Source organism: Mustela erminea, chromosome 18, assembly GCF_009829155.1.
Source record: "Mustela erminea isolate mMusErm1 chromosome 18, mMusErm1.Pri, whole genome shotgun sequence".
Lineage (NCBI taxonomy): Eukaryota > Metazoa > Chordata > Mammalia > Carnivora > Mustelidae > Mustela > Mustela erminea.
The window spans coordinates 2429872-2455146 of NC_045631.1; the positions used below are offsets into that span (position 1 = coordinate 2429872).

General features: G+C 54.1%; 1 protein-coding gene across 13 annotated transcripts in view; it reads left to right on the plus strand.

Annotated features, from left to right (window-relative positions):
* The first annotated feature begins 1519 nt into the window (after nucleotides 1-1519).
* DNAH2 (dynein axonemal heavy chain 2) overlaps nucleotides 1520-25275 on the plus strand; it is an 80396-nt gene continuing 56640 nt past the window's right edge. For 7 of the 13 annotated variants that reach the window (XR_004280823.1, XM_032322507.1, XM_032322510.1 and 4 more), the window contains exons 1-14: nucleotides 1521-1623; nucleotides 3138-3320; nucleotides 6568-6629; nucleotides 8174-8344; nucleotides 16702-16930; nucleotides 17509-17619; nucleotides 17792-18030; nucleotides 19193-19384; nucleotides 19866-20023; nucleotides 20430-20517; nucleotides 21021-21226; nucleotides 21628-21757; nucleotides 21900-22082; nucleotides 22860-23074. Coding sequence is in view for 12 of the 13 variants with exons in the window: in XM_032322507.1 (XP_032178398.1) it covers nucleotides 3152-3320; nucleotides 6568-6629; nucleotides 8174-8344; nucleotides 16702-16930; nucleotides 17509-17619; nucleotides 17792-18030; nucleotides 19193-19384; nucleotides 19866-20023; nucleotides 20430-20517; nucleotides 21021-21226; nucleotides 21628-21757; nucleotides 21900-22082; nucleotides 22860-23074 (2153 nt within the window). In the remaining variant the exon portion in view is untranslated. Of the gene's footprint in view, nucleotides 1624-3127; nucleotides 3321-6567; nucleotides 6630-8173; nucleotides 8345-16701; nucleotides 16931-17508; nucleotides 17620-17791; nucleotides 18031-19192; nucleotides 19385-19865; nucleotides 20024-20429; nucleotides 20518-21020; nucleotides 21227-21627; nucleotides 21758-21899; nucleotides 22083-22859; nucleotides 23075-23285; nucleotides 23390-25275 lie in introns of those variants that run through there. The other 6 variants (XM_032322504.1, XM_032322506.1, XM_032322505.1 and 3 more) reach the window with 4 other exon arrangements.

Below are 25275 nucleotides of genomic sequence, written 5' to 3' on the forward strand. Positions count from 1 at the left end.
CTATTTAGCATAATGTAGGGGGCTGGGATCCCTAGGCACAGCCAAGGTTGGGGGGGCAGTCAGAAGAGAAGCAGGGTCTACACAACGTTCCTTTCCTGTGGGAGCCAGGAGCCCTGCCTTTAAGACCTCGCATCCCACAACTCCCCTCAAATCTTCGTTGCTTTGGGACTTTTCCCTGGGGGACGGGGCCCAATCGTGTCACCTCGAGGATCACCCACTTAGTCCCACTTGCAGTGCAGCCGGTTTGGGGCGTGGCAGGACCCCTCACAACTTCCACCCTTGTCTTCAGCGATAAAACTTCGGCCTAGGCTAGGGAGTCCCAAATCAGAGCCCCCCAGAGCCTACCCTAAGGATGACGGGGCGCGGGGGAGGGGAGTCCCGAGGGCAGGTGCTGTTCATTCTGGAAATCATTCTGTTTTCATTCTGGAAATCAGGACAGGTGGGATGGTGGGGTCAGGGTTGGGTGTGGACGGACCCAAGGGCCCTTCAGGAGTCCCCGAGGCCGCAGAGCCTTGTGGTGCCAGACTGGAATGTCAGAGACCCATCAGGTGTGAACACCAACCAGAAAAGGGGGGACCTGTGGTGCCAGCTTCTCCCCCTCCGCATCCAGCAAAGAAAATGTCATCAATTTAGCTCCTCATGGAAATGCAATCAGTGGGCTCGCTGCTGGCTTTGTCTTAATTAGGCACTATTGATGGAAGCAGGGAGGGGGCCTTCCCATCCCCCGACTCGGCTTCCGCGCTCCAGCTTCTCCCGCCGCAGGTAGAGCCCAGGGTTCCACACGCCCCCTCCGCGGCCCCGGGCCCGCAGCGCCCCCTAGCCCCAGCCGAGGTCTGCCCCCCCACACTACGTCCCCTCCCCTCACGCTTCCCCAGGACTAAGCCTTTGTTCTCACGCAGAGCCGAGCCCCTCCCCGGCCCGGTCACCTTCCCCAGGGAGTCCCCGCCTCCCGTTCCCCCCAAAACGGGAGACGCTTCCCAGAGCCAATCCCCCGGTTCCCGGAATTCCAGTTCCGTTCTTCCCTGTGCTCCCCCGCCCCGCGCCGCCCGGCGCTGCCAGACCCCGGTCCGAGCGCCGGCGAGGGAAACGGGCGGGAGGGCAGGGGTGCTCCAGCCCCGGTTTTTCCCCCGGACCCAGCTGCAGCCGCGGCTGCCTTGAAATCCTGGAGCGCCTTCCAGCCCCGCGGCGGGACCCCGGGCGCCACCTGCCGGCCGCGCGCGGGAGCGAGCCCGCGGACCCGGGCGCCGGGACGCCCCCGACCCTTCCGGGGTCCCGCTGCAGCGCAACTCGTGCTCTCAGCCCCAGCCCCGCCGGCCCGTGCTCGGACCAGACCCGGCCCGCCCCGGCCTGCCGGACACGGTGGCCCGCCCCGCCTCGCCGGCCCTTGCGGGCGCGGGTCCCCCCGGGGCGCACGCGGGCCGGATCGGGCGGCCGGGCGGCGGAGCGGGGCTGCCCTGCGCCTGCGCCGTGGAGGCTGGGCTCGCGCCCCGGCCGCTGGCCCCTCCCCGCGCGGGGTTGCCTTGGCGACGCGTGCGGGCGCGGGCGGGAGCGGGGCTCGCGGGGCGCCTTCCCAGCTGGAGGGGCGGTCGGCAGGCCTAGGGTGGAGAGGGTCGGCGTGGTGAGGTGTGTGTCGGGGGCAGAGAGGGAAGACATGGGAAGCTTTGAGGAGAAGGGGTCGTGGTGGGGGAGAGGGGCAGCCGGGTTGGGGCAGAGGGCGGCAGGGGCAGGTGTGGGGGGAGGGGAGAGGAAGGCGCGCTGGGGTCGGGACGCCGCGGCGGGACTGTGGGGGGCAGTTGTGACCGTTGTAGGCAAGGTGGCCGCGGGGGAGCTCGTTGGAGGACAGGGCCGGCTCCCCCGGGCGCTGGCGCGGGTCCCCAGGCCGGCAGAACAACCCCTCCAGGCTGGCCCTGGGGAAGAGCCCTGTTGCGGGGCGGGGGGTGCCCCCTCGCCTGGCCAGCGAACGCCCCTGGGGCTGCAGCCCGAGGCCGGGAAGCACGGGCGGACGCTTCTCTGGAGACCCGCAGCGCTGCTGCCGTTGCCTTTATCGATGCGTGGGCCCAGTAGGACTTTTTTCCTTTGAGCAAAGTCCACATCCTTCACGTCGGAAACTCCTAACCTGCGATCCCTGCCAGGGGCAGCCCGTGGGGCGGGAGGACAGCCACAGGTGGCTGTGGGCCTGGAGCGGGCTGCAGGAGGAATGCCCGGCGGCCGGCCCCACGTGGCCCCAGTGGTTCCCACAGACCGGGATGCTCCTGCTTTCCCGAGCAGACCTTCCTCCTTCCCGCAGGGCCTTCTCCCACAGACACAAGGCGGAATTGCACCTTGGGTGACTTTCCTCCCTGCTTCCCCCAGGCTGTCCTCAGGGCCCGAAGAACGGGAGGATCTTGGTCTTCCTTGTGGGTTGGCCCAGAGTGACTCGGTCAGCTATGCCCAGAGACCTCTTCAGTACAAGCAAAACAGGGTTCCTTCCCCCCACCCCAGCAACGAAAAATTAAAGCGATATGTCACAAATCTGGTTTTTCTCGGCTTAAGGAGGTTGCACATTTTAGTGTGGGTAGGAGGAAAATTTTCCATCTCCCCACCCCACCCTTGCAGGAGGTTATTAGTAAGCTGGGACGAAAGGAGCTACATGGGAAAATCGTCCTGGTGTGTTTCGGGGACTTGATGCACAGACACAGGGCGGGGAACCCAGGGGCAGTCTTCCTTTCCCTGGGCCTTGTCTCCCTCACCTGAGGCCCTGAGGGGTAAGGTGGCTGAGGGAGTGTACAACATCGCAGCATATAGGTTTTTTCCCTCCTGATCTTTTGTTCTCACACTTCTGGGCAGAGAGACGGGTTCCTCAACCCTTCTTAGCGGGGTGTCAGTTAGAGGCTACTGTCTTCAGCTTCCATTCATTCCCAAAGCCTTTAAGGGACTCACTGCTTTTGGACCCAATGCTCTGAAGAAAGTGGGATTCTCCAGGGAAAGGAGTGAGGTCTGCAAGGTCCCTTGTGGTTCACGGCACAGGGTGTAGGTATTCCCAGATGAGATTATGATACGAAGTGGGGGGGGGGGTCTCAGTTTGTGTATTCAGAGCATGGGGGACTGGGGTGGGGGTGGCTCAGGTGGTTGATCCCCAGCTGCCCGCATGCCTGCAGGTCCTGTCCACACCATGTCCAGCAAAGTGGAGAAGAAGCAGAAAGTGAGCGCCCGGGCAAGCGGTGGCCGTGGAGGCACCCGCAGGAGAACTACCCAGGAGGTGCTGGCCTCGCAGGCCGAGGAGAGCCTCCTGCCCTCCACAGAGCCCCAGCTGGAGCCTGAGGCCCTCAAGGAGGAGCCCGGTGGGTACCTGCTGGAGTCGAGCTCGGAGGCACAGTGTTTGCGTTTAAAGAGAGTCTGAGGGCTGTTGCTTCTGGGTTAGAAGCTGGGGGTGGGTGGACTCTCAGGCCTGCTGCTGGGTTCCTCCTTCTGTGTCCCCCCTCCCCCGCAAATGCACCAAGAGCTCACCAGCCGGTCCTTTAACTTGGCCTCTGCCTTGGGCCTCCTCCTACCACACCGAAGAGGGTTTGATCTCTTCCTTCTTCCCATTTTCACCCTGGGTGGCAAAACAAATAATGTTTTTCTCCCATTAAGCCCATCACCATGGAGACAGCCTGCTTTGCCACCCTTTGAATCCTAAGCCTGACGGCTGCTTTCTCCCATCTGTTTCAAGCTCTGTAGCCCTGCCTTCCATTTTGGCAGGGGTGTCGGTCTGCTCAGGAGGTCGGGTTCAGGGCCACTAGAAAAGCAGCCTGATGTCTCCATGGGGGTGGGGGAGTAAAGAGTTTAAAGAGGCTGCCTCCTGCGGCTTAGATCTGAGGGACTCTGGCCCTGTGGGTTGGAAGGTTTGGTGTCCCTGGGCTGTCCCTTAGAGTACCGGCCCATGCGGATACGACTATGAATTAAGCACAGGCCTCCACTTTTCCATGGGGCTTCTTTGCACGGCTGGCAGCTTGTCAATGGAATCTCCTTTTGATATTAGCAGCGGGGAGATTAGACATGGGTGTGGGAGAAGGGTCCGGGATCTGTGGTGTGCCTAGGATCCAGACACTAGAAACAGGCAATTCTCTCAGAACCATTGCAAGGGGGACTGGCTCCTGGATGCCTGGAGCAGAAGGGGGGAAGCAGGAGACGCAGGAGGTTCGGTTTGGAGAACCCTCCAGTGGCGGAAGGGAAGAAGCGTCTAGATGAAAGCACTAACCAGCAAATACAAAGATTCTGGGGCTCCTCGAGCTCTAAGCCTTTCTGTTGTTTGATGTATAACCCCAGCAGACGTTCAGAGAGGCCTGGGGCCTCTCTGCCAGCCCCAAAGCACACAGCAATCCCTGTCACCTTTGGGGTTCAGAGGGATTGAGTCCTGTCCCACTGGAGACAGGGGGCCTGCCATGTCCGAGTGTTTGTGGTTCCTCCCTTCCCTGCCCCCCAACAAATTTGTATGTTGAAATCCTACTGCCCAATGTGATGGGATTAGTGGGCAAGGCCTTTGAGAGGTGCTTACCTCATGGGAAGTGCTTACACCATGTCATGGACAGGATAAGTGCTTTAGGAAACTGGTTCTGAGATCCCTGGCCCCGTTCTTCCGTGTGAGAACACTACGAGAAGCACGTGCCCCAGAAGGCGGCTCCCAGGGAACAGGCTGGCATCCCCATCTAGGATTTCCAGCCTTTAGAAGCGTGAGAAATAAGTTTCTGGTGTTTATAAGCTACCCGGTCTATGGCATTTTGTGATAGATGTTATCTGCTCTCATAGATAGTGTGGAAGGAGGGCCGAAGATGCTTCTTGGTAAAAGTGGGCCAACCGTCTGTATTGACAACCTTTCCTTCCTTAAGGAAGGGTTTTTCCATTCCCATTAAGAAATGAAGAAGGAGGGGCACCCGGGTGGCTCAGTGGGTTAAGCCTCTGCCTTCAGTTCAGGTCATGATCTCAGGGTCCTAGGATTGAGCCTCGCATCGGGGCTCTCTGCTCAGCAGGGAGCCTGCCTCCCCCTCTCTCTCTGCCTGCCTATCTGCCAACTTGCGATGTCTCTCTCTGTCAAATAAATTCTTTTTTTTTTTTTTTTTTTTAAGATTTTATTCATTTGACAGAGATCACAAGCAGGCAGAGAGGCAGGCTGGGGGGTGGTGGGGTGGGAAGCAGGCTCCCCGCTGAGCAGAGAGCCCTGGTGCGGGGCTCCATCCCAGGATCCTGGAATCATGACCTGAGCTGAAGGCAGAGGCTTCAACCCACTGAGCCACCCAGGTGCCCCTGAAAAGCTTTTTAAGTAAAGATTCTATTTATTAGAGAGAGAGGGAGACTCCAGGGGAGCTTGAACACAAGCAGGGGGAGGGGCAGAGGATGAGGGAGACATAGACTCCCCGCTGAGTATGGAGATTGATGCAGGGCTCCATCCCAGGACCCTGAGATCATGACCTGAGCCAAAGGCAGCTGCTTTACCAATGGAGCCCCCCAGGTGCACCTCCCTCTTAGTGTTTCTTTCTGGAAGCTGGAGGGTTCTGTCCCCCAAGGTTCTCTGGTTCCATCTCATTTCTTCTTTTTAGCCCACGGCAGATGGGAAACCCACCGGTTCTACCCATCTCCCATGTCAGCTATAGATCTGGAGGTAGAAAAAGGCCCTTCTGGGGATTATGGGTGAACAGAGTGGGTGCCGCGGGAATGAGTGCCCCCCCCAACTCTCCTCCTCCTCCCTCATCAGCTTTTCAAGAAAATGGAGATAGAATTCACTTACTGTAAAATTCACCCCTTTCAAGAGCACTTCCCTGATTTGGGGGGCACACAAAGATTTTCAACCAGCACCACCAAGCATACATTTCATCAGCCCCCCACCAAGAAGGCCACATCAAGCGCCTTGAAAAATTGGCACCAGATAACCCGATATGTTTTTGTTTTTGTTCTGGAGACAGGAGTGTGCCAGAGGGAGGGAGGGAGGGAGGGGGAGAGGGAGAGGGGAGGACCTCAAGCAGGCTCCACACTCAGTGCAGAGCCGGACAGGGGCCTAGATCTCACCACCCCAAGATCATGACCTGAGCCGAAATGGAGAGTTGGATGCTCACCCGACTGAGCCACCCCGGCGCCCCCGGGTGACCCTGTGTCCACGATGACACCAGAGCCCAGGCTTTTTTAGCAGCCCCTCCCCCACAGAGCCTGCTAACCACCGGTCCACTTCCTGTCTCTGTGGCTTTGCTGATTCTAGACATCTCACACAAACAGAATCACCCCGCCCGCAGTCTCTCAGGACTGGCTTCTTTCACCTCACGTCACGTTTTCAAGGCTCGTCCGTGATGAGGCTCAGTGGCAGGCCTCCGTTTCTTTTCATAGCGGAGTCCCAGTCTACTGCCCTCTGTAAACCCATCGTCTGTCGATGGGCGCTTGGGTTGTTCCCACCTTCTGGCTGCTGGGAAGGATGCTTCTGGGAGCTCAGAGCGGCTCTTGGAGTCCTGCCTCCAGTGCTCTCGGGGACACACCCAGCAGTGGAGTAGGGGGAGGTCATGGGGTGACTCTGGGTTTCAGTTTTGAAGGAATGCCTCATCTTGGAATTTTTATTCTTCCCAGAGCCACCATTGGAGGAACCCCAGGTAGAGAAGGAAGAATTCCAGGAGCCCGAGGTGGATGTGGTAAGTCAGGCTTTTCCGCTGAGATATTCCTTTCTGATAACTGGTGAATCAGAGGCTCAGTTGTTAAAATGGCGAATGAGGATTTTTTTTTTTTTTAAGATTTTACTTATTTATTTGATACAGAGAGAGATCACAAGTAGGTAGAGAGGCAGGCAGAGAGAGAGGGGGAAGCAGGCTTCCTGCCGAGCAGAGAGCCTGATGCAGGGCTCGATCCCAGGACCCCAGGATCACCACCTGAGCCGAAGGCAGAGGCTTTAACCCACTGAGCCACCCAGGCATCCCAGTACGAGGAATTCTGTTCGGTCTGTCACCTGCTTCTGCTTACTCTCTCCTGCTCACCATAAATCTGTTCCACTGAGTAAAGGACAAAGTTGTCTCTGCCCCCCCCCCCCTTCAGGAGGAGAAGGGCTTTAAGTGAGGGACCGTTCTCTAAGCTTTTGCTTCTTTGTCTCCCCACCTGGAGTCACACTGGGGCTAGTTCAATATGTGCCGCTCAGCTGTCTTCCAGATGAATTACACATTCTGGCCTCACGCGAGCTGCAAGCGTTTTCCAGGTCTGCGTGTTAGCAGCGTAGCCATAAATGCCCTATCTTTGCTATTTTTAATTGTATTTCTTTGATTTCAAGTGAAATTGGATGTTTTTTCATACTTTCACTTTCTGAGTTCGATGACATGACATGACTCACACCTCATAGGCTTGTCTACGTGTTTATGTGGGGCTTTCTTAGAGCACCGAGTTTTCTTGACTTGGAAATGTTAAGTGAAGGAGAACTGGGAGAAGGACAAGGTGACTCCCCCAGTTCATCTTCGCGTCTTCTAGTTTCCTAAAATATTTAAAGCTTATTTATTTTCTTTAGTAATCTCTGTATCCAAGTGGGGCTTGAACTCACGACCCTGAGATCAAGAGCCCTATGTTCCTCTGAATGAGCTGGCCAGGTGCCCCAAGTTTCCTGAATTTATTAGTGGAGCTCTACAGATGAAATTTTTCCAAGTTATCAGTTGTAATTTATTTTTCATCGAATTGATGTGTTCTTTGATATTTCCCAGTCTTGTCTTTTCCCCTCCCTTCTTCTTCTCTCCTATGTCACTTGGCTTTCCTGGGATATCTCCTCTTACTTCCGTACCCCAGAGAGGTTGCGGCCTTATCCTTTTTTGTGGCATGCTATCTTTGCTCCTGGTTGCTTGCTTTAGGCTACTATCCTACAGGTTCCCTTGACTTAGTTTTACTTTGAGGTTGAGGATTGCTTGACGATGCGTTTTTACAACCACAGGCATAAAGGAGATCTCTCAGGAAGATACTGTCCCCCACTTTCCCTCTAGTGATCTCGTCTAGTTTTACTTGCAGAAGCAAGGGAATTAGATTGTCTTGTTTCTTTAGAAGCTTGAAGCCTATCACTCAGTTCATTGTCAGCCTTCTGTTCACTGTTCCGGACCTCTCTGACTTCCCGTCTCTGTCTCCCATGTCCTCATGGGCACTTGTGAGTGGGAGAAATGACTCATCCTAACAGCTGTACCTGCCTCGACTCTCTGCTCTCCTTCTGTAGAAGCCCCTTTTCCGGTCCCGAGCTGTGCTGACGGGACTAGCGGATGCCGTCTGGACAGCGGAGCATGACGCCGTTCTGGAACACTTTGCCCAGGACCCTTCAGAGGTCATCCTCACCATCTACATCGACCCCTATATGGGGCTGAAGCTAGATCTGGGCATGCCTGTGCAGGTGGGTACCCCGCTTCCCCGACTCCGAGGCAGCCTGCCAGGGAGCTGAGGGTCGTGCCTATCTCAGTCATCTTGGAGTCTTAGCTCCTGGACTGGAGGTCTGTTGAGCCTCATGGTGTGTCAGGAACCCAGCTTGGCAGTGGGATACAGAGGAGAAATGAGGTGGGTTTTGGTTTTGGTGATCTCATGGTCTAGTGGGGAAGACGGACATGTACAGAATATTGACTGTGTTATGATGCCATGGGCAGGGCTTTATAGGAGCTTGATGGGGGCAACTGAGAGAGCCAGCAGACGGCTTGCCGGGGCTCGGCAATGGAGGTGACATTTCAGCTGGAGAGGAGAGGTAAATAGGGTTTCAGCAAGTCTGGGTAAGAGCTGTTCCGGTAAAGAACACTTTATGTGCAAAGAAGAGCTTTGGGATATGATCCTAAAATGGTTGGGGGGGGCAGTTTGTGGACAGCCTCGTATATTAGGCTAGTGGTCTGGCCTCGCTCCGGGGAGCTAGCAAAGGGCTGCACGGACTGGGTAGATAACCGTTGACAATGTGGAAGATCCGTTAGCAAGGGATAAACTGCCAGGAGGAAGACGGTTAACGGACAGGTGTACAGTCGAACATTCGCGGTAGGCTCTGGGAAGCAGGGGTACAGGTCGTTATTGTTAAATTTTCATAACTCTCCTATATGTTTGGTGTTTTTGAAATAAAATGTTGGAAAAGAGAGAGGCTTTTGCATTGTTTTTATTGGCAGCACACGTACAAAAATCGAAACTATAAAGAACGCAAGTGCGGCCCAGTGCAGTGACACGACCTGTGGAATGTTCCGGATTAAACAAGAGCAAAAACAGACTGTGGCTTTTTCCTCTCCATGGGCAATCATCAGCTATAAGACGACATGGGAAAAAAGAGGAACAAAAAAAGATCCCATTCATAAAAGGAAAAGAAATTTGCAAAAATGTGTAGGATTTATATGAAAGAAAGCAACTGTGTTGCAGGCCTTGTCAGAAAATCTGACTACACAGTGAGCCATATCCTGTTTCTAAGTGGGAATCTTGATTATAAAGATCATTCCATCCAAACAAATGCACCATTTTAACGCAACTCCAATCAAAGTGCCACAGTCCCCAGATCTCTTGTGTAAAGATTTTAAGATACATCCAGAAAAATGCAGGAAAAGGACAAAAGAACACGAAGAAGGAAAGAACTGAAGGAGAGCTGTGAATATGGAAATCTCGCATTTAACTGTAGTGATTAAAACAGAGCTGGGGCGCCCTGCAGGCTCAGTTGGTGGAACATGTGAGTCCATCTCAAGGTCATGAGTTCAAGCCCTGTGCTGGGCATGGAGCCTCCATAAAATAAAATAAAATTAATATAAGATAAAATGAAAATAAAACAGAGTTGTCCTGGGCCAGGAATATATATCATATTTACAACATTAAAGACACAAAGTATAGATGCATATATGTAAGCATTTTCTATAAAAATTCCATTTAAAAATCTGTGGGGAAGAATGGATTATTCAATGAATAGGACTGGGAGATTTGGAAAACAAAGTTTTCCATTAAAAATCTATTTAGGGGGGCACCTGGGTGGCTCAGTGGGTTAAGCCTCTGCCTTCGGCTCAGGTCATGATCCCAGGGTCCTGGGATCAAGCCCCACATCAGGCTCTCTGCTCAGCAGGGAGCCTGCTTCCCTCTCTCTCTCAGTGCCTGCCTCTCTGCCTACTTGTGATGTCTGTCTGTCAAACAAATTAAAAAAAAATCTTAAAAAAAAAAATCTATTTAGCTGGGGTGAGGGGGAAACAAGGAGATGTTGGTCAGAGGGCGTGGAATTTCTGACATCAAAACCAAAGGCAACCAGGCAAAACCAAGCAAGTGGGACCACATCAAATTAAAAAGCTTCTGCCTAGCAAGGCTTCTTCCATCCACAAAATGGAAAGGAACATAAGGCATAGGAGAAAATATGTACAAATCCTAGCTCTGATAAGAGGTTAATATCCAAAATACATATTTTAAAAAAACCTCCTACAACTCAGTGGCAAAAAGAGCAAACAATCTGATCAAAAAATGAGCAGGATTGAAGGGACATTTTTTTTTTTTTTTTAAGAAGACACAGACATGGCCAACGGGTATTGGAGAAAGCGTTTCAGATCACTCATCAGGGAAATGCAAATAAAAATCACAGCAAGATGCCATCTCCCACCTGTTAGAATGGCTGACATCAAAAAGACAAGAGATAACGCATGTCGGAGAAGATGCGGAGAAGGGGGAACCCTGGAGCGCTGTCGGAGGTATTGTAAGCTGCTGCTGCCACTATGGAAAATGGTGTGGCTATTCCTCAAAAATTTAAAAATAGAACCACCCTATGATCCAGCAATCCACCTCTGGGTACACGACCAAAGGAAATGAAATGACTGCTTCGAGAAGTTCGTCGCGGCGCTATTTACAACAGCCAAGGCATGGAGACAGCCTGAGTGTCTGTTGATGGATGGAAGGATAAACAAAATTCTGTCCACATGCAGTGGAATAGTATTCGGCAACAAGAAGGAAAATCTTGCCATTCGCAAAAACCTGATGGAACTTGAGGCCATTATACTAGGTGACATAAGTCAGAAAGACAAATGCTGTAGGATCTCACTTATATGTGGAATCTAGGGAAAAAATAATACTGTGTTATACATGCTGTTTACTGAGAGGGTGAATCTTAAGTGTTCTCACTGCACACACACACACACATGCACACACACAGGAAAAGACAATGGGACCTCGTGAAATGCTGGATATATGAATTAGCTTGATTGTGGTGATCCTTTCACAATGTTTATGTATATCAAAACATAAAGTTGTACCCCTTAAATATATACAGCTTTTTATTTGTCAGTTCTGCCTTAATGAAGCTGAAGAAAATTTATTTGGTGTGCTGAAATATACTTAAGATCGCGGACTTCTGGGATACTTTTGGGTATCCAAAAGATCACCGTACTTTTGGGATAAGACGGTCCATTGAAAGTTCCTTAAAAAATTATTACTCTTGGGACGCCTGGGTGGCTCAGTTGGTTAAGCAGCTGCCTTCGGCTCAGGTCATGATCCCAGCGTCCTGGGATCGAGTCCCACATCGGGCTCCTTGCTCAGCAGGGAGCCTGCTTCTCCTTCTGCCTCTGCCTGCCTCTCTGTCTGCCTGTGCTCGCTCTCTCCCCCCCTCTCTCTCTGATAAATAAATAAAAAATCTTAAAAAAAATTATTACTCTTGATAAAATGGGCAAGAAGTAAAACCAGAAGAAGAAGAAGAGAAGGAGGAGGAGGAAGAGGAAAGAGAAAGAGAAGGACACACCCAAGAGTAGAGAAGAAGCGTGATCTAATCTAATCAGCGTAAAAAGGGGGTGACCAATGAAAGGTCTGTGCACTGAGTTAGGGACACTGTCCTCTCCACGGAAATGGTGGACCCCCAGCAAGATGGGAACTTCAGCTGGACATTGAACAACATCTGGAAAGGGAGAAAGAGCCCAGGTATTTTTTTTTTTTAAAGATTTTATTTATTTATTTGACAGAGAGAGAGATCACAAGTAGATGGAGAGGCAGGCAGAGAGAGAGAGAGAGAGAGAGGGAAGCAGGCTCCCTGCTGAGCAGAGAGCCCGATGCGGGACTCGATCCTAGGACCCTGAGATCATGACCTGAGCCGAAGGCAGCGGCTTAACCCACTGAGCCACCCAAGAGCCCAAGTATTTTTAACAAAGATTTTACACTGTCTGAGATGCGCCTTAACCCCCTGCTCATCCCGTCATGTATTTCTCTTAGACTAGAGAGAAGTGAACAGGATGTAAAAGACCCAGTCCTTTCCCTTTTACTTCGAGGTGGGGAGAAGGAACTGGGCTCTCAGAGCGGGACATCAAGGAGTCATCCAGCAGACGGCAGAGCAGAGCAGGACGGATTCGCGGAGCTGCTCAAGCATGAGGGCAGAAATTACATGGCAACAGGAAGCGTCTTAAATTGAGGGCGAAAACCTGGAACAAAGCAGGCAGAGAACAGGGGAGCAGAAGGAAATCCACCAGCACCAGGTTCCAGTACGACTTACTAAGGGCGTGAATTCAGTTTTTCAAACACAGAGAGACGAAATGCTGCCACACGAGAGAGAGATAAAAGGGAGATTGCAGATCTTAGGAAATAAAGCCGCATGCTCGCAAACTCGTGGGATAGAAACAGCAAGGCACTGACCAGCTGTTGCTGCGAGTGTGAGTCGCCGCAGAAGGGAGGCTCGAGATAATTACAGGGCGTGGGGAAGAGAAAGCCAATGACAACATAATTAGGGAAAAGTTAACGAGATGGGGTGATCTAATACAGAGTGCCCAGGAAGGAAACAATGTAAGTTTCAAGGTAAGATACAAACGGTGTCCCAGACCCGCAGCAGGAGCTGGATCCGGGGCTTGAAAGCAGGTATTTCCTTCCGCGAAATTTGTTTTGCGATGTGTCATGCCAACACACATCTTAGGCAAGCGCTAAACTCCAAGGAAATTAATTCTTTAGGAACATCACCAACGCGGCCTTCCTGCCAAGAATATTCAACTTGCATCGAATAATGAGGGAACAATCAGAGGAATCCAAATCGAGGCACATTTTGGAAAACAACCAGCCTGGACCGTTGGAAAGATCAATGCCACGGAGGAAAGACAAAGGCTCGGGGACTGCAGAATTCGAGGGGACTGAGGACAGATGACCACGTGCGATCCTGGGTGGGGTCCGGGGTGGCAGAGAACAGCTGTAGACGACGTTATCTGGACCGCTGGGAGAGCTGAGTATGTCTGGTGTATCGTGTAAGGCATTATAGGAATTTTAATTTTCTGAGTGTGGTAATGACAGTGTGGGATATATGGGAGAAGATCCTCATTTCGGGGGGCCGTGTGCTGGCATATTTAAGGGTGCAGTGTGGCGCGACATCTCATTCTCTAATAGCTCGCTGGGGAGAGGGAGAGAGTAAGAGAGTCGCCCTGGAGCACACGTGGGGCAAAACGTGAACAGTTGGTGCATCCAGATGACGGGAATGTTGTTCACTGCACTTTTCCTGCAATTTTTCTGTGCGTTGGAATTATTTTCAAAATAAAAATTGGGGAAAGAATTATTTAGCCCTCTAGTCAAAAATGCAAATGGTCTACCGAGAGGAGGCTGGTGGCAGACTTCTCCGATCTCCCGGGAGAACAGCCTCTCAGAGTTCTCCAGGAGGGGCCGTGGGCCCCCGATGTTTTCATTCCCAGCCAGGATGGTCAAATACGAAGGCAACAAGTGTGTCGTCCTTTTCAACCTTGAAAGAATCCTGCCGCATAAAACAGAAATGAAGTAATCAGTGGAAATCTAGTCCCTTCAGCCACCAACCAAACGGGGGGGGGGAGGGGGGCTGCCTGGCTCCATTGGAAGAGGGTTGTGAGTTCGAGCCCCTTGTTGGGTAGAGAGACGACTTAAAAATAAAATCCTAAAAAAAAAAAAAAAATGAACCAAATAAAACGGGAATAGAGAATCTACGAGCATTCAATTCATTTAAGTAAACACCAGTACTAAATGACCACGGGCATTGCTGTTATGCTGTGGCATGCAAATGCCGCCGCTGGAGGGGGTAAATATAACAGAATAACACACTCAGCACGCAGGCCCAGGCAGCCCCGGGGTGAGGTGCTGGTGTCCTCGTTTCTCAAAGCAGCCAGTCACTAGGACCTCACATTGAAAGGCAGTGGAAAATGAACCTCAAAAATTCTTAAAGGTTTTTATTTATTTATTTAGAGTGTGCGAGTAGGGGGAGGGGCAGAGGGGAAGAAGCAGATTCTGGGCGGAGTGCAGACCCCACTACCGGGCTCCATCTCATGACCTTGAGCTTGTGACCTGAGCTGAAACCAAGGGTTGGATGCTCAACCGACTGACCCATGCAGGTGCCTTGAACCTCAATAGTTTTAATAATCTCATATGACTTTAGAAAGAGGGTTTTTTTTTTTTTAAAGATTTTATTTATTTATTTGACAGAGAGAGATCACAAGTAGATGGAGAGGCAGGCAGAGAGAGAGAGAGAGGGAAGCAGGCTCCCTGCTGAGCAGAGAGCCCGATGCGGGCCTTGATCCCAGGACCCTGAGATCATGACCTGAGCCAAAGGCAGCAGCTTAACCCACTGAGCCACCCAGGCACCCTAGAAAGAGGTTTTTCAGAAAGAGGTCTCTCTCGCTGGTGAAGAAACACTTATCGAAGCTCGGTGATGCCTGTGTTTTATTCACACTGGAGTCTTTATTCTATTAAATCCAAGTAGGGACGCCTGGGTGGTTCAGTCAGTGGAGTGTCTGCCTTTGACTCAGGATCCTGGGATGGAGTCCCGGACTAGGCTCCCCACTCAACAGGGAGTCTACAGCTCCCTCTGCTTTTGCCTGCTGCTCCCCCTACTCGTGGACGCTCTCTTGCTGTCAAATAAAGAAATACAATCTTAAAAAGAAAAGAAAAAAATAAACCCAAGTAAAATTAAATCTAATATTTTTTTAAAAAAGGTTTTATTTATTTGAGAGAGAGAGAAAGAGAGTGAGAGAGAGAGCATGAGAGGTGAGAAGGTCAGAGGGAGAATCAGACTCCCCATGGAGCTGGGAGCCTGATGTGGGACTCGATCCTGGGACTCTGGGATCATGACCGGAGCTAAAGGCAGCTGCTTAACCAACTAAGCCGCCCAGGCACCCTAAATCTAATACTTTTATTTATTTATTTTTTTAAAAAAGATTCTATTTATTTATCTGACACACACACAGAGATCACAAGCAGGCAGAGAGGCAGGTAGAGATAGAGAGGAAGAAGCAGGCTCCCTGCTGAGCACAGAGCCCGATGCAGGGCTCGATCCCGGGACCCTGAGATCATGACCTGAGCTGAAGGCAAAGGCTTAACCCACTGAGCCACCCAGGTGTCCCTAAATCTAATACTTTTAATAAAAAATACCACTATCTTATTCTGCAATGACCTTTAATTTGTTCTGTACGTGTCGGTCTGTCGAAAGATGTCTAGAATAACATTTTATGTAAAGCGAACAGCATTGTGTCCGAGTGGTGGAATTTTAGATGACAGTTTAGCTGTAATCCTCTTCTGTATTTCAGTTATTTATAATACATGTACGTCATTTTTTAAATGACAAGGCTTCATTTTTGTTTAGTTTATTTTTATTTTTAAAGATTTTGTTTATTTGACAGAGAGACACAACAAGAGAGGGAACACAAGCAGGGGGAGTGGGAGAGGGAGAAGCAGGCTTCTGGCTGAAGCAGAGAGCCCGATGCGGGGCTCGATCCCAGCACTTTGGGATCATGACCTGAGTTGAAGGCAGACACCTAAAAACTGAGCCACCCAGGCGCCCCTAAACACTAAGACTTTAAAGATTTTATTTTTGAGTACTCTCTACACCTAGCGTGGGGCTCGAACTCATGACCCCGAGACCAAGACTCGCCTGCTCTTCTCACTGAGCTTGCCAGGCACCCCAAGAGTCTGTTTCTTGGTTTCTCTCTCACACTTTTTTCTGTTTCCTCATTTGTTTTGTTTCTTAAATACCATCCATGAGTAAAATCATATGGCATTACATATGTATATCATTTTAACAGAAATAATGGTGTTAAGCTTAAAAAAAAAAAAAAACCTCGAATGCCAAAATTTAACTCTGGGTAGTGGGAAGATGGGTGATTATTAAATTTCTTCTTTGTACTTTATTTTCATTATTAAAAATCACACAAATTACAAAGAATTGGTACAAAAGCAGGCACACACGAGAAGTGAATCCGATCTTCAGGAGGAATGGCCTTTCTAGGCATGTAAAAGTCAGGAACTTTAAGGGGATAACAGGAAGGTCACACCGTTTCTGAATGTGAACACCGGCACCAGCCACACACAGTCACCAGAAACCAGACTGTGGGGTGAATGAGACATTGGGTGGCAGGGGTGTGCCACCGAAATGGGAGACCCTGGACAGCTGCCTCTGACCTCCTTTCTTTCTCGTTCCTGCCCTTCCTATGGCTAAAAGGGCTTCCTCCATTCTATCCTTTTCCTTCCATCCAACCCGCCCAACATTCACTGAGCATCTAACACATCCCAGTCAACCATGCGAGGTCCTGGAGTCAAGCAGGGCAGAGCACACAGTCCCTACCTTCAAGGCGCGCTCTCTGCATTTCCTCCCCGCTGGTCTGGGTATGGACTCCGCTGTGTCCCCGAAAGAAACAGGAAGCCCCTCACGCTCCATTTAGCGAAGGATCAGGATAGGCTAAGGGGATGGGACGAAGTACTCAGCCAGGCGTTCCTGACGGGCACCCCAGATTCCGCTGGGTGCCATGTGGGGGCTGGAGACCCATCTCCCGTCTACTGTCTTCCGCGCAGACCCAGAACCAGATTGTCTACTTCATTCGCTGCGCACCGGTTCCCATCACCCCAGAGAACTTTGAGGCAACTGTGCAGTTTGGGACTGTGCGGGGCTCCTACATCCCAGCCCTGCTGCGGCTGCTCAGTGGGGTCTTTGCCCCCCAGATCTTTACAAACACGACCTGGCCTGAGAGCATCCGGAATCATTTTGCTTCTCATCTGCACAGATTCTTGGCCTGCCTGACAGGTGAGCAGAAAACTTCAAGGGCCTCGTTTCTCTCCGGTGTCGCGCCGACAGGAGGGCAAAGGAGGTGGGTGGGAGCTTCGTCCCGGGGACCCGTGCACCGTGGCGCAGAGAAGGTGCCGTATGTGCTTGTTGAACGAGTGGCTCAGGGAGCAGAACTTGCCTTCCAGCACAGATGCAGTTTTCTGCTGTAGAAGGTGGGCCAGACCTGCCCAAAAGTAGAGTTGGATATTTCCAAGAGTACACGTGGGGTAAGGGGAGATGCAGGTGGGGGGGGGTTTCTTGGGGAGAGGGCGTGTGTCACACCAGAGAATGTGGAGGACATGGTACAGCTCTTTGACCTTATTTTGCAATCATCTCTTATTTTACCTCAGTGAGGGTTCCCTCTTGCCTTCTGTCATTTTCCCTCTTGATAGCCAACCCCCGCCCCCCCCCCCGAAAAATGTTGAGTCATCGTTTCTTTTGGCGGGTCTCCTGAAATCCACCTTCCTAGCGGGCTCCATTTGGTGAGCTGTGATCGCGGCTGGGGTGGCATGAACTTACCCCCTCTGTGAACTTCCGCGGTCCTGTCCTGTCCTTAGATACTCGGTACAAACTGGAGGGGCACACCGTGCTCTATATTCCTGCGGAGGCCATGAATGTGGCGCCCGAGGTGGTGGTGAAGGACAAGGAGCTGGTACAGCGGCTGGAGAGTGAGTGGCCGGCAGTGCCAGGGTATCGCGGGTGCTCGGGGAGAGGAGAGGGCCTGATGCAGAGAAAGGGGCTGGGTTAGGAGGGCTGCGTCGTCAGTTGGTGGCAGAGGGAAGGACACGACTGGGGAGCAGCACAGAGAAGTGCAAGGGGCTTTGCGTTCTTCCCCCGCAGCCTCCATGATCCACTGGACCCGGCAGATAAAGGAGGTGCTCAATGCCCAGGAGTCTGTGGAGACAGGAGAAAATTTAGGTCCGTTGGAGGAGATTGAGTTCTGGCGCAACCGGTGCATGGACCTGTCCGGCATCAGTAAGCAGCTGGTGAAGGATGGCGTGAAGCACATTGAGTCCATCCTGCGTCTTGCCAAGTCCTCCTACCTGGCGCCCTTTATGAAGCTGGCCCAGCAGATCCAGGTGCGTGAGCAGGCCCAAGGACAGAGGCTTAGCACCGTGGGGATAGTGGTGGAGACGGCTGTTAGTTGGGTGCAAGCAGAGGGAGCCAGTGGAGTCCTCCACGGTAGAGGCGGGCCCCCAGTGTTTGGACCTGCACTTGGGGAGGGTACAAACGTGGTGGGACGCGGGGTCCCAGGGAGCTCACGGGGTAGGTAGGGAGACTCCAGCCCGCACGGAGCATCCTCCGTGAGCCCATGCCGTACAGTCTGGCTCAGAAAACCAGGCTTGCACAAAGCAGGACCCCCAGATGGCACGGGGTCAAAGGGGAACCCATAGTGGTCAGCCAAGAGAAGTGTAAGATAAATACACAAAACACAGATTCAAGGGGGTGCCTGGGGGGCTCAGTCGGTTGGGTGTCTGTCTTCGACTCGCCACATGATCCCGGGGTCCTGGGATCGAACCCCGTATTGGGCTCGCTGCTTGGCGGACAGCCTGCTTCTCCCTCTCCCTCTGCTGCTCCCCTGCTTCTGCTTTCTCTCTCTCTCTGTCAAATAAATAGATGGAATCTTAAAACAAAAAAGAATGGACTGGCACATCATCATATAAAATATCAACAAAAAAATAAATTCAGTCAAGTACGACAAGCTGATTATGTTAGTGCTGGGGACAGCAGCAGGCAGGGTGCTCCGCAGAATGCGGGTGGGGAGAGATGGAGTGCTTCCCTCCCCGGCGGGATGTGGCGCTCGGGCGGGGGCGGGGTAAGGGGGCTGAGCCACAGCAGGTAGAGAAGTCTGGAAGCCTGGTGGAGAACAGGGTGGTGAAGGGGGCTGGGTGAAACGGGGTGAGTGGGGGTGCTGGTGAGTACAGACCTCGGGTGGGGTTCTGACACCGGCTGGGGAACCAGAGGAGTGGACACAAAGCTCGAGCTAATGGGGTCTAACGGGGGGACAGGCTCACTGTGAGGAGTCACAGGGACATCGTGGTGGCAACTAGCTCTCGAGTGAGGGCGGACAGCTGGGCGCCCCGGTCTGGCGGCCCTGCAGAGCTGAGACGCTCGCTCCTAGGTTTCGAGAGAGGCCGCTCAGGGCGGGTACCCACCTCTCCCCATGGGTTAGGGGTGCTTGCTTTGAACCGGTTCTTGCCCACGGCCAAGTCTGCTCTCCCTGTCCTTCCTCACTGCCAGGATGGTTCCCGGCAAGCGCAGTCGAACCTGACGTTTTTGTCGATCCTGAAGGAGCCCTACCAGGAGTTGGCCTACATGCGGCCCAGGGACATCTGCAGTAAACTCCCCAAGCTCATCAATCTCATCCGCATCATCTGGGTCAACTCTCCGCACTACAACACGCGGGAGAGGCTGACCTCCCTCTTCCGGAAGGTGTGTGTGTGCAGGGCGGGGGGTGCAGGGGGCACGAGCGGATTAGCTGGTGACCCAGGAGTTCACGCAGTGAGTTCACGCCCACAGTAGGAAGCGTGCAGTGAAAGGGGTGAGGAGGGCTCAGGGATCAGACAGAGACCGTGGGCTTCTGCCTGCTTCTCCCACCCTAGCGTGCTCCGGGTTGGGGCCTGGGCTGGACAGCTTGCTTCGGGATGGGGTAGCCAAGGCGGGAAGACGGCCTTTGAGAAGGGGGGAAGCACAGCGGGGGAGGCGGTGGGGATGGACCCCAGGCTGAGTGCTCACTGGGAAGTGAGCTGGGCTGAGTTGGGGGGTGCAGGTAGAGCCCCAGGGGCTCCCCCCCGCTCCCGCCCACGCCTGCTGGATATCAGGCGCGCAATCAAGCCTGGGAGGCTGAGACCCGAGGCCTGAGGCCGGTGGGGAGACTTGGACTGCGAGCAGGGGCTGTCCGTCCCTCCTGCAGATGAGCAATGAGATCATTCGCTTGTGCTGCCACGCCATCTCTCTGGACCGGATCTTCGAGGGCTACGTCACTTCCAGCAGGGAGGACTTGCAGGGCTGTATCACCTGCTGTCAGGCCTGGAAAGATCACTACCTGCGGGCCGTGCAGATGCATACCCAGTGAGACATGGTCCCCGCCCGCCCAGGCCTCGTCTCTAACCCCCACGGTTCCTCCCCAGGCTGGAGTGGCCCCTCTCCCTTGCACTTTTCAAAAGCCTACGGATTCCGCTTCCCTAGACCTGGTCCCCAATTCCTCTCTGGGTATAGCTGTCCTAGCTCCCAGCCCTCTGTTCTGCTGCTTCTCGTAACCGTCCTCCCCGAAATTCCATCACGTGCAAACCTTCTTCCTGAACGGAGATGCTTGTCTGCTCATCTTGCCTTTTTCCCTCAGTTCCGCAGGAGGGTTGCATCTCGGCGTCCCTTTTTCTAAGCCCCCCTCCCTAGACTCCTGGTTCTAGCTTTGCATAGGGAGGCTGGTCCCTGGCGTCCCTCCGCCTGCATTTGGTCTGTTTTTCTGCGAACGCAGGTTCTCTAGCCGGGGCTGGGTGCTGGATCAGACCAGTATATTCGCCCAGGTGGACGCCTTCGTGCAACGCTGCAAGGACCTCACTGAGGTGGGCAGACCTGGGGGAGGCAGAGCAGAGTCCCAGGGGGCTCTGGACCCTGCTGGGGGTGGGCTGGGCAGGAGGGGCGCGGTCCTCGCAGGCTCTTTCCCGGGACCATGTAGACTGTTGCCGGTCTCAGGGCCCTGGTATCTTGCCATTCATTCATCGGCCAAAGCTCCTCCCGCAGCTCCTTGCTCCTGGTGGTCCTCCCTGGTTTGTATTTATTTATTTTTAAGAAGATTTTATTTATTTGACAGACAGAGATCACAAGTAGGCAGGGCAGCAGGCAGAGAGAGAGAGGGAAGCAGGCTCCCTGCTGAGCAGAGAGCCCGATCCGGGGCTCGATCCCAGGACCCTGAGATCATGACCTGAGCCGAAGGCACAGGCTTACCCACTGAGCCACCCAGGTGCCCCATCCCTGGTGTTTTCGACACTCCAAGCCGGCCAGAGTGCCCAGGCCCAACAAGGTCAGAAGAGGGAGCAGCGTGCCCCTCACGCGGGCCTCGTTTCAGGTGTGCGACTGCCAGTACCACTTCGCCCGCTGGGAGGACGGCCAGCAGGCTCCGCTCCCCTGTTTCTTCGGGGCCCAGGGGCCCCAGATCACGCGGAACTTGCTGGAGATTGAGGACATCTTTCACAAGTATCTCAATATGCTGCGGGCTGTCCGCGGGGGCATCCTGGATGTGAAGAACACGTCCTGGCATGAGGACTACAACAGGTGGGGGGGCCCGGGCTGCTGGGCGGGGTGCAGGGAGGGAGGCGGGGGGCAAGGGCCGAGCAGCGTGCAGGTGGCAAAGCCGGACAGGAAGGAGCCGCTGCTCAGACGCAGGGTCCGGGCTGGAGTCCCCCTGGGCCGCGTGCTGCTAGGTGGCTCCGGCAGCCCGTCCCTCCGTCAGGCCCGTCGCCTCGTCTAACAAAGCCAGCGATGGAACCCGTGGCACTGTGTCATTCTGGGGCGCAGACGATGAACGCACCTAACGCTCCGTGTGCCTGGCATGGGGTGGGGGGGTCGCCCTCGGCGGGCGCTGGGGATTCTTATTTGGGGGCAGAGGGCGCGGGTTGTCCTCTGAGCCCGCAGCGGTGCTGCCCGTCGGTCCCCACACTCCTCTGCCGGTGTAGGTTTCGTAATGGAGTCAAGGACCTGGAGGTGATGACTCAGAACCTGATCACCTCTGCCTTTGAGTTAGTCCGGGACGTGGAGCAGGGAGTGCTGCTGCTGGACACCTTCCACAGGCTGGCCACGCGGGAGGTGCCACCGCCCTCCTGGCTCCGCCCCCTCCCGCGCCCCCTGTGCGCCCTTCAGTCCCAGCCCCCTGCGTGCCCTTCCCCATGCGGCCTGGGGAGGAGGTGGGACCCTCAGGCCCCGTGGTCAGGCCCCTCCCCTTCCTCAGGCCATCAAGCGGACTTACGACAAGAAGGCGGTGGATCTCTACATGCTATTCAACAGCGAGCTGGCCCTGGTGAACAGGGAGCTGAGCAAGAAGTGGCTGTACCTGGAGCCCTATAGGGCCCAGTACTCGGGGCAGGCATACTGGATGCGGATCCTACGGCATCGCATTGACAGGGTCATGAACGTGAGCGCTCGGGGAGCCCGTGGAGGTTGTGCACTGTGCCACAGGCCCACAGGGGTGGGGCGTGGAGGGACCCCCCCCCCGGAGTTTCCCCAAGAGTCTTCCTGAGGGGCCGGGGGCGGGGAGCACCAGTGCTGGGGAGAGGGGGCCACTGCTTCCGAGGCTCATGATGGCAGGTGTGGTTGGCAGACACGGGTCCTCGCAAGCATTGGCCATCGAGGTGGGGAGGAGGAGTAGGGTCGGCCTCCAGGAAGCTGGGCCACCAAGAGGAGTACGTACAAGCCCATGATCCAGAGAGCTGGACAGGCCCCGCGAGGGCCTTGTCCTGCTACAAGAACCGCACAAGGAAACAGGAGAAAATGCCCCTGAAAGGCCTTTTGGGGAATGTAGTTTGTTGCAGGCTACCGAGGGGCCTGGTGTTGTGTAATTGGTTCTGGGTGAGAATAAGGGGTCTTCCCAGTGTCTGAGCTTGGACCGTGGTGACCAAGGGCTCATACTGGATTTCAGCCTCGTCCCTCTCCAACCCTCACATCCTGTAACGTCCTTTCTTTGCCAACTTTTGCTGAGCTGAACCTCTGCTTCCCTTCATGCTGTGACTCTGTCTCTCTCGTGCCCCGGTGTCCTCCTCTCACACTGCTGTGTGGCCCCGCGACCCCCCCCCGAGTGGTCAGAGCGGGCCTCCCCGGCGAGCCGCAGGCCTGGTGGGTGCGTGGTGTGGGAGACCGGACGGCGAGGGACGGTGGCTCGTGGGCTCCGGCCACCTATTGTCCCTCCCCTCAGTGTCTTTCCAGTGCCCACTTCCTGCCTCACATCGGAAGTGGAGAGGAGAGTGCGCACACTTACCAGCAGATGGTTCAGGCCATCGACGAACTGGTCCGGAAAACCTTCCAAGACTGGACGCTAACGCTGGACAAGGACTGCATCCGGCGGCTGGACACGCCGCTGTTACGAGTCAGCCAGGAGAAGCCGGGCATGCTGGATGTCAACTTTGACAAGTACGAGACCCAGTGGGACTCCTTGCCCTGCTGAGCGTGTCCCCCGCTCACCCCAGAGCACAACTGCTGTCTCTTGGTTCCACGTGCCTGCCGTTCTGGTTTCCAACTCTCGTGGGCCGCAGCAGAACACCACTGCCGCTGACCTCTGATTCCGCCGCCCTTGGTTCTCCAAAGTAACCCATCCCAGGGACCCACCAGCCCCGTGATGTAGGTGTGCGGCCACTAGATGGCCTCGGCGGCCCAGCTAAGTCACCCTGGCCACAGGCGAGGACCCCGCAGGGTTCGCGGGTTACGCTGTCTCCCACAGCTTTCCAGGTAGGACATTTTCAGGTTCCAGTCCCTTACTGCGTGACTGATTCCCGTATTTGCACCGGGAGGGCCTTCCCTACGCTGGGACCCGAGGTAGGTGCCGGGACTGTGTGGATGGCAGAGCCCTGGCCCTCGGCCGTGCTTCCGCGAGCTGTGAGAAGCAGAAGAGAAAATGAAGGAAGGCGCTCTGTAAGACATCTGTCTACAGAGATTGCACGCCGTCTGGTGACAGTTTTTCCTAATTGGAAGGAAATCACTTTCCACTTGATTGCTTTTGGCTCTCCGTCGTCATCAGCCGGGCCCTGGAAGACGAGCTGCCTCCCGGGCTCCTGGGCTTGTCGTGTTGGCTTCGACTCTTAGGCCGTCTTGATCTGCTGGGCCCGGGAAGGAGGGGCTTTGCTAGAAAAGGCCTGGGGGAAATGGAGGCCAGGGGACAGGGGACACCAGGGCAGGAGGACACGTCATGGTGGGGGGACCGGGATGCGGGAGCAGTGCCGCGTGTCAGGGGAGGCGGAGGCCTTTGTGAGAAAGACAGAGATGTTGGAGGCGGAGATCCATCCTTGGCCGGGCCGCGTGTCAGACAGCGGCCCTGACAAGGCCCGTGGGTTCTGGAGGGATGGCCAAGGTGCAGCCTATCCCAATGGCTCCGTAAGTCAACACTCTGAGTTTGAGGGGACAGAAGACGAGGCCGGTATTACCCTCGCTGGGACATTGTGCAAGACACACTGTCCCACCAAGCAGGGTGCTCCCCAAGGTGCTGTGCTTGGAGTGACCCCGGGACAGACAGACGGATGGACGCACTTGTAGTGACACTGACATGAATGTGCACAGCCCAGAAGCTGCCTTGTTCCTCTGGAATCAGAGGGTTGTATCCCAGCGACAGAACGGTTAGCACTATTGGTCTGCATTTACATCTTAAGTTGAGAGGAGACAGGGGTCCAGCAAGAGGCGAAGCATGTCAGCCTCACTGTCAGCCGCCGGCGGGCTGAGAGGTGGCCTGGGGCGGCCGTGCTTCCTCCCAGTCCTCGGGGCTGAGTCTGAACCCTGGGGTCCTCAGGCCTCACCGTGTGACCTCAGGCTGCTGCGGAATTCCTCTAAGCCCAGTTTCCTTATCCTTATCCTTTTTTATCAAAAGATCCTTCTCTGAGCTTGTCACGCGGCACGATAGCATGTGTGGAAGTCCTCACGCAGCCCGAACAGTCCACAAACCTGATTTCCCTCCAAAGGAATTGCCTCGAAAAGCTGTGGGAACACAAGAACGTTTCCAGCAGATTTAGCAAGGTGATAGGGTCGCTCTGTAAATGCTCTGCATCATCTTTTTTTTTTTTTAATTTTAAAAAGATTTTATTTATTTATTTGACAGATAGAGATCACAAGTAGGCAGGGCAGCAGGCAGAGAGAGAGAGGGAAGCAGGCTCCCCACTGAGCAGAGAGCCCGATGTGGGGCTTGATCCCAGGACCCTGGGATCATGACCTGAGCCGAAGGCAGAGGCTTTAACCCACTGAGCCACCCAGGCGCCCCTGTATCATCATTAAAAAAAATAATAATAATGGTAATTTTTACAACAGTTTAACCTTTAACAAAGGGTGATCTAAGGCCCATGTTACAGAACTCTGAAGTTACACCAGGGTAGAGAGGGGACAGTCGGGCTCCCCGGCTGTGACTCAGTTTCTCTCCAAGGAGTCTGTGTCACTAGTTTCTTGGGGAACCTAGTCCAGCGACAGGCATGGATAGCTACAGAAATAGCATGCCACGTACACTGTGCATCCAAAGTGTTTTCACAATGATTAATTTCCCATCATACAAGTATGGGCGGTTTTAGAAAACTTGCAAAACACAGGAAAGAGAAGAAAGTCTCCCCAACGATAACCACGCTTGGTGGTTTGGTCTA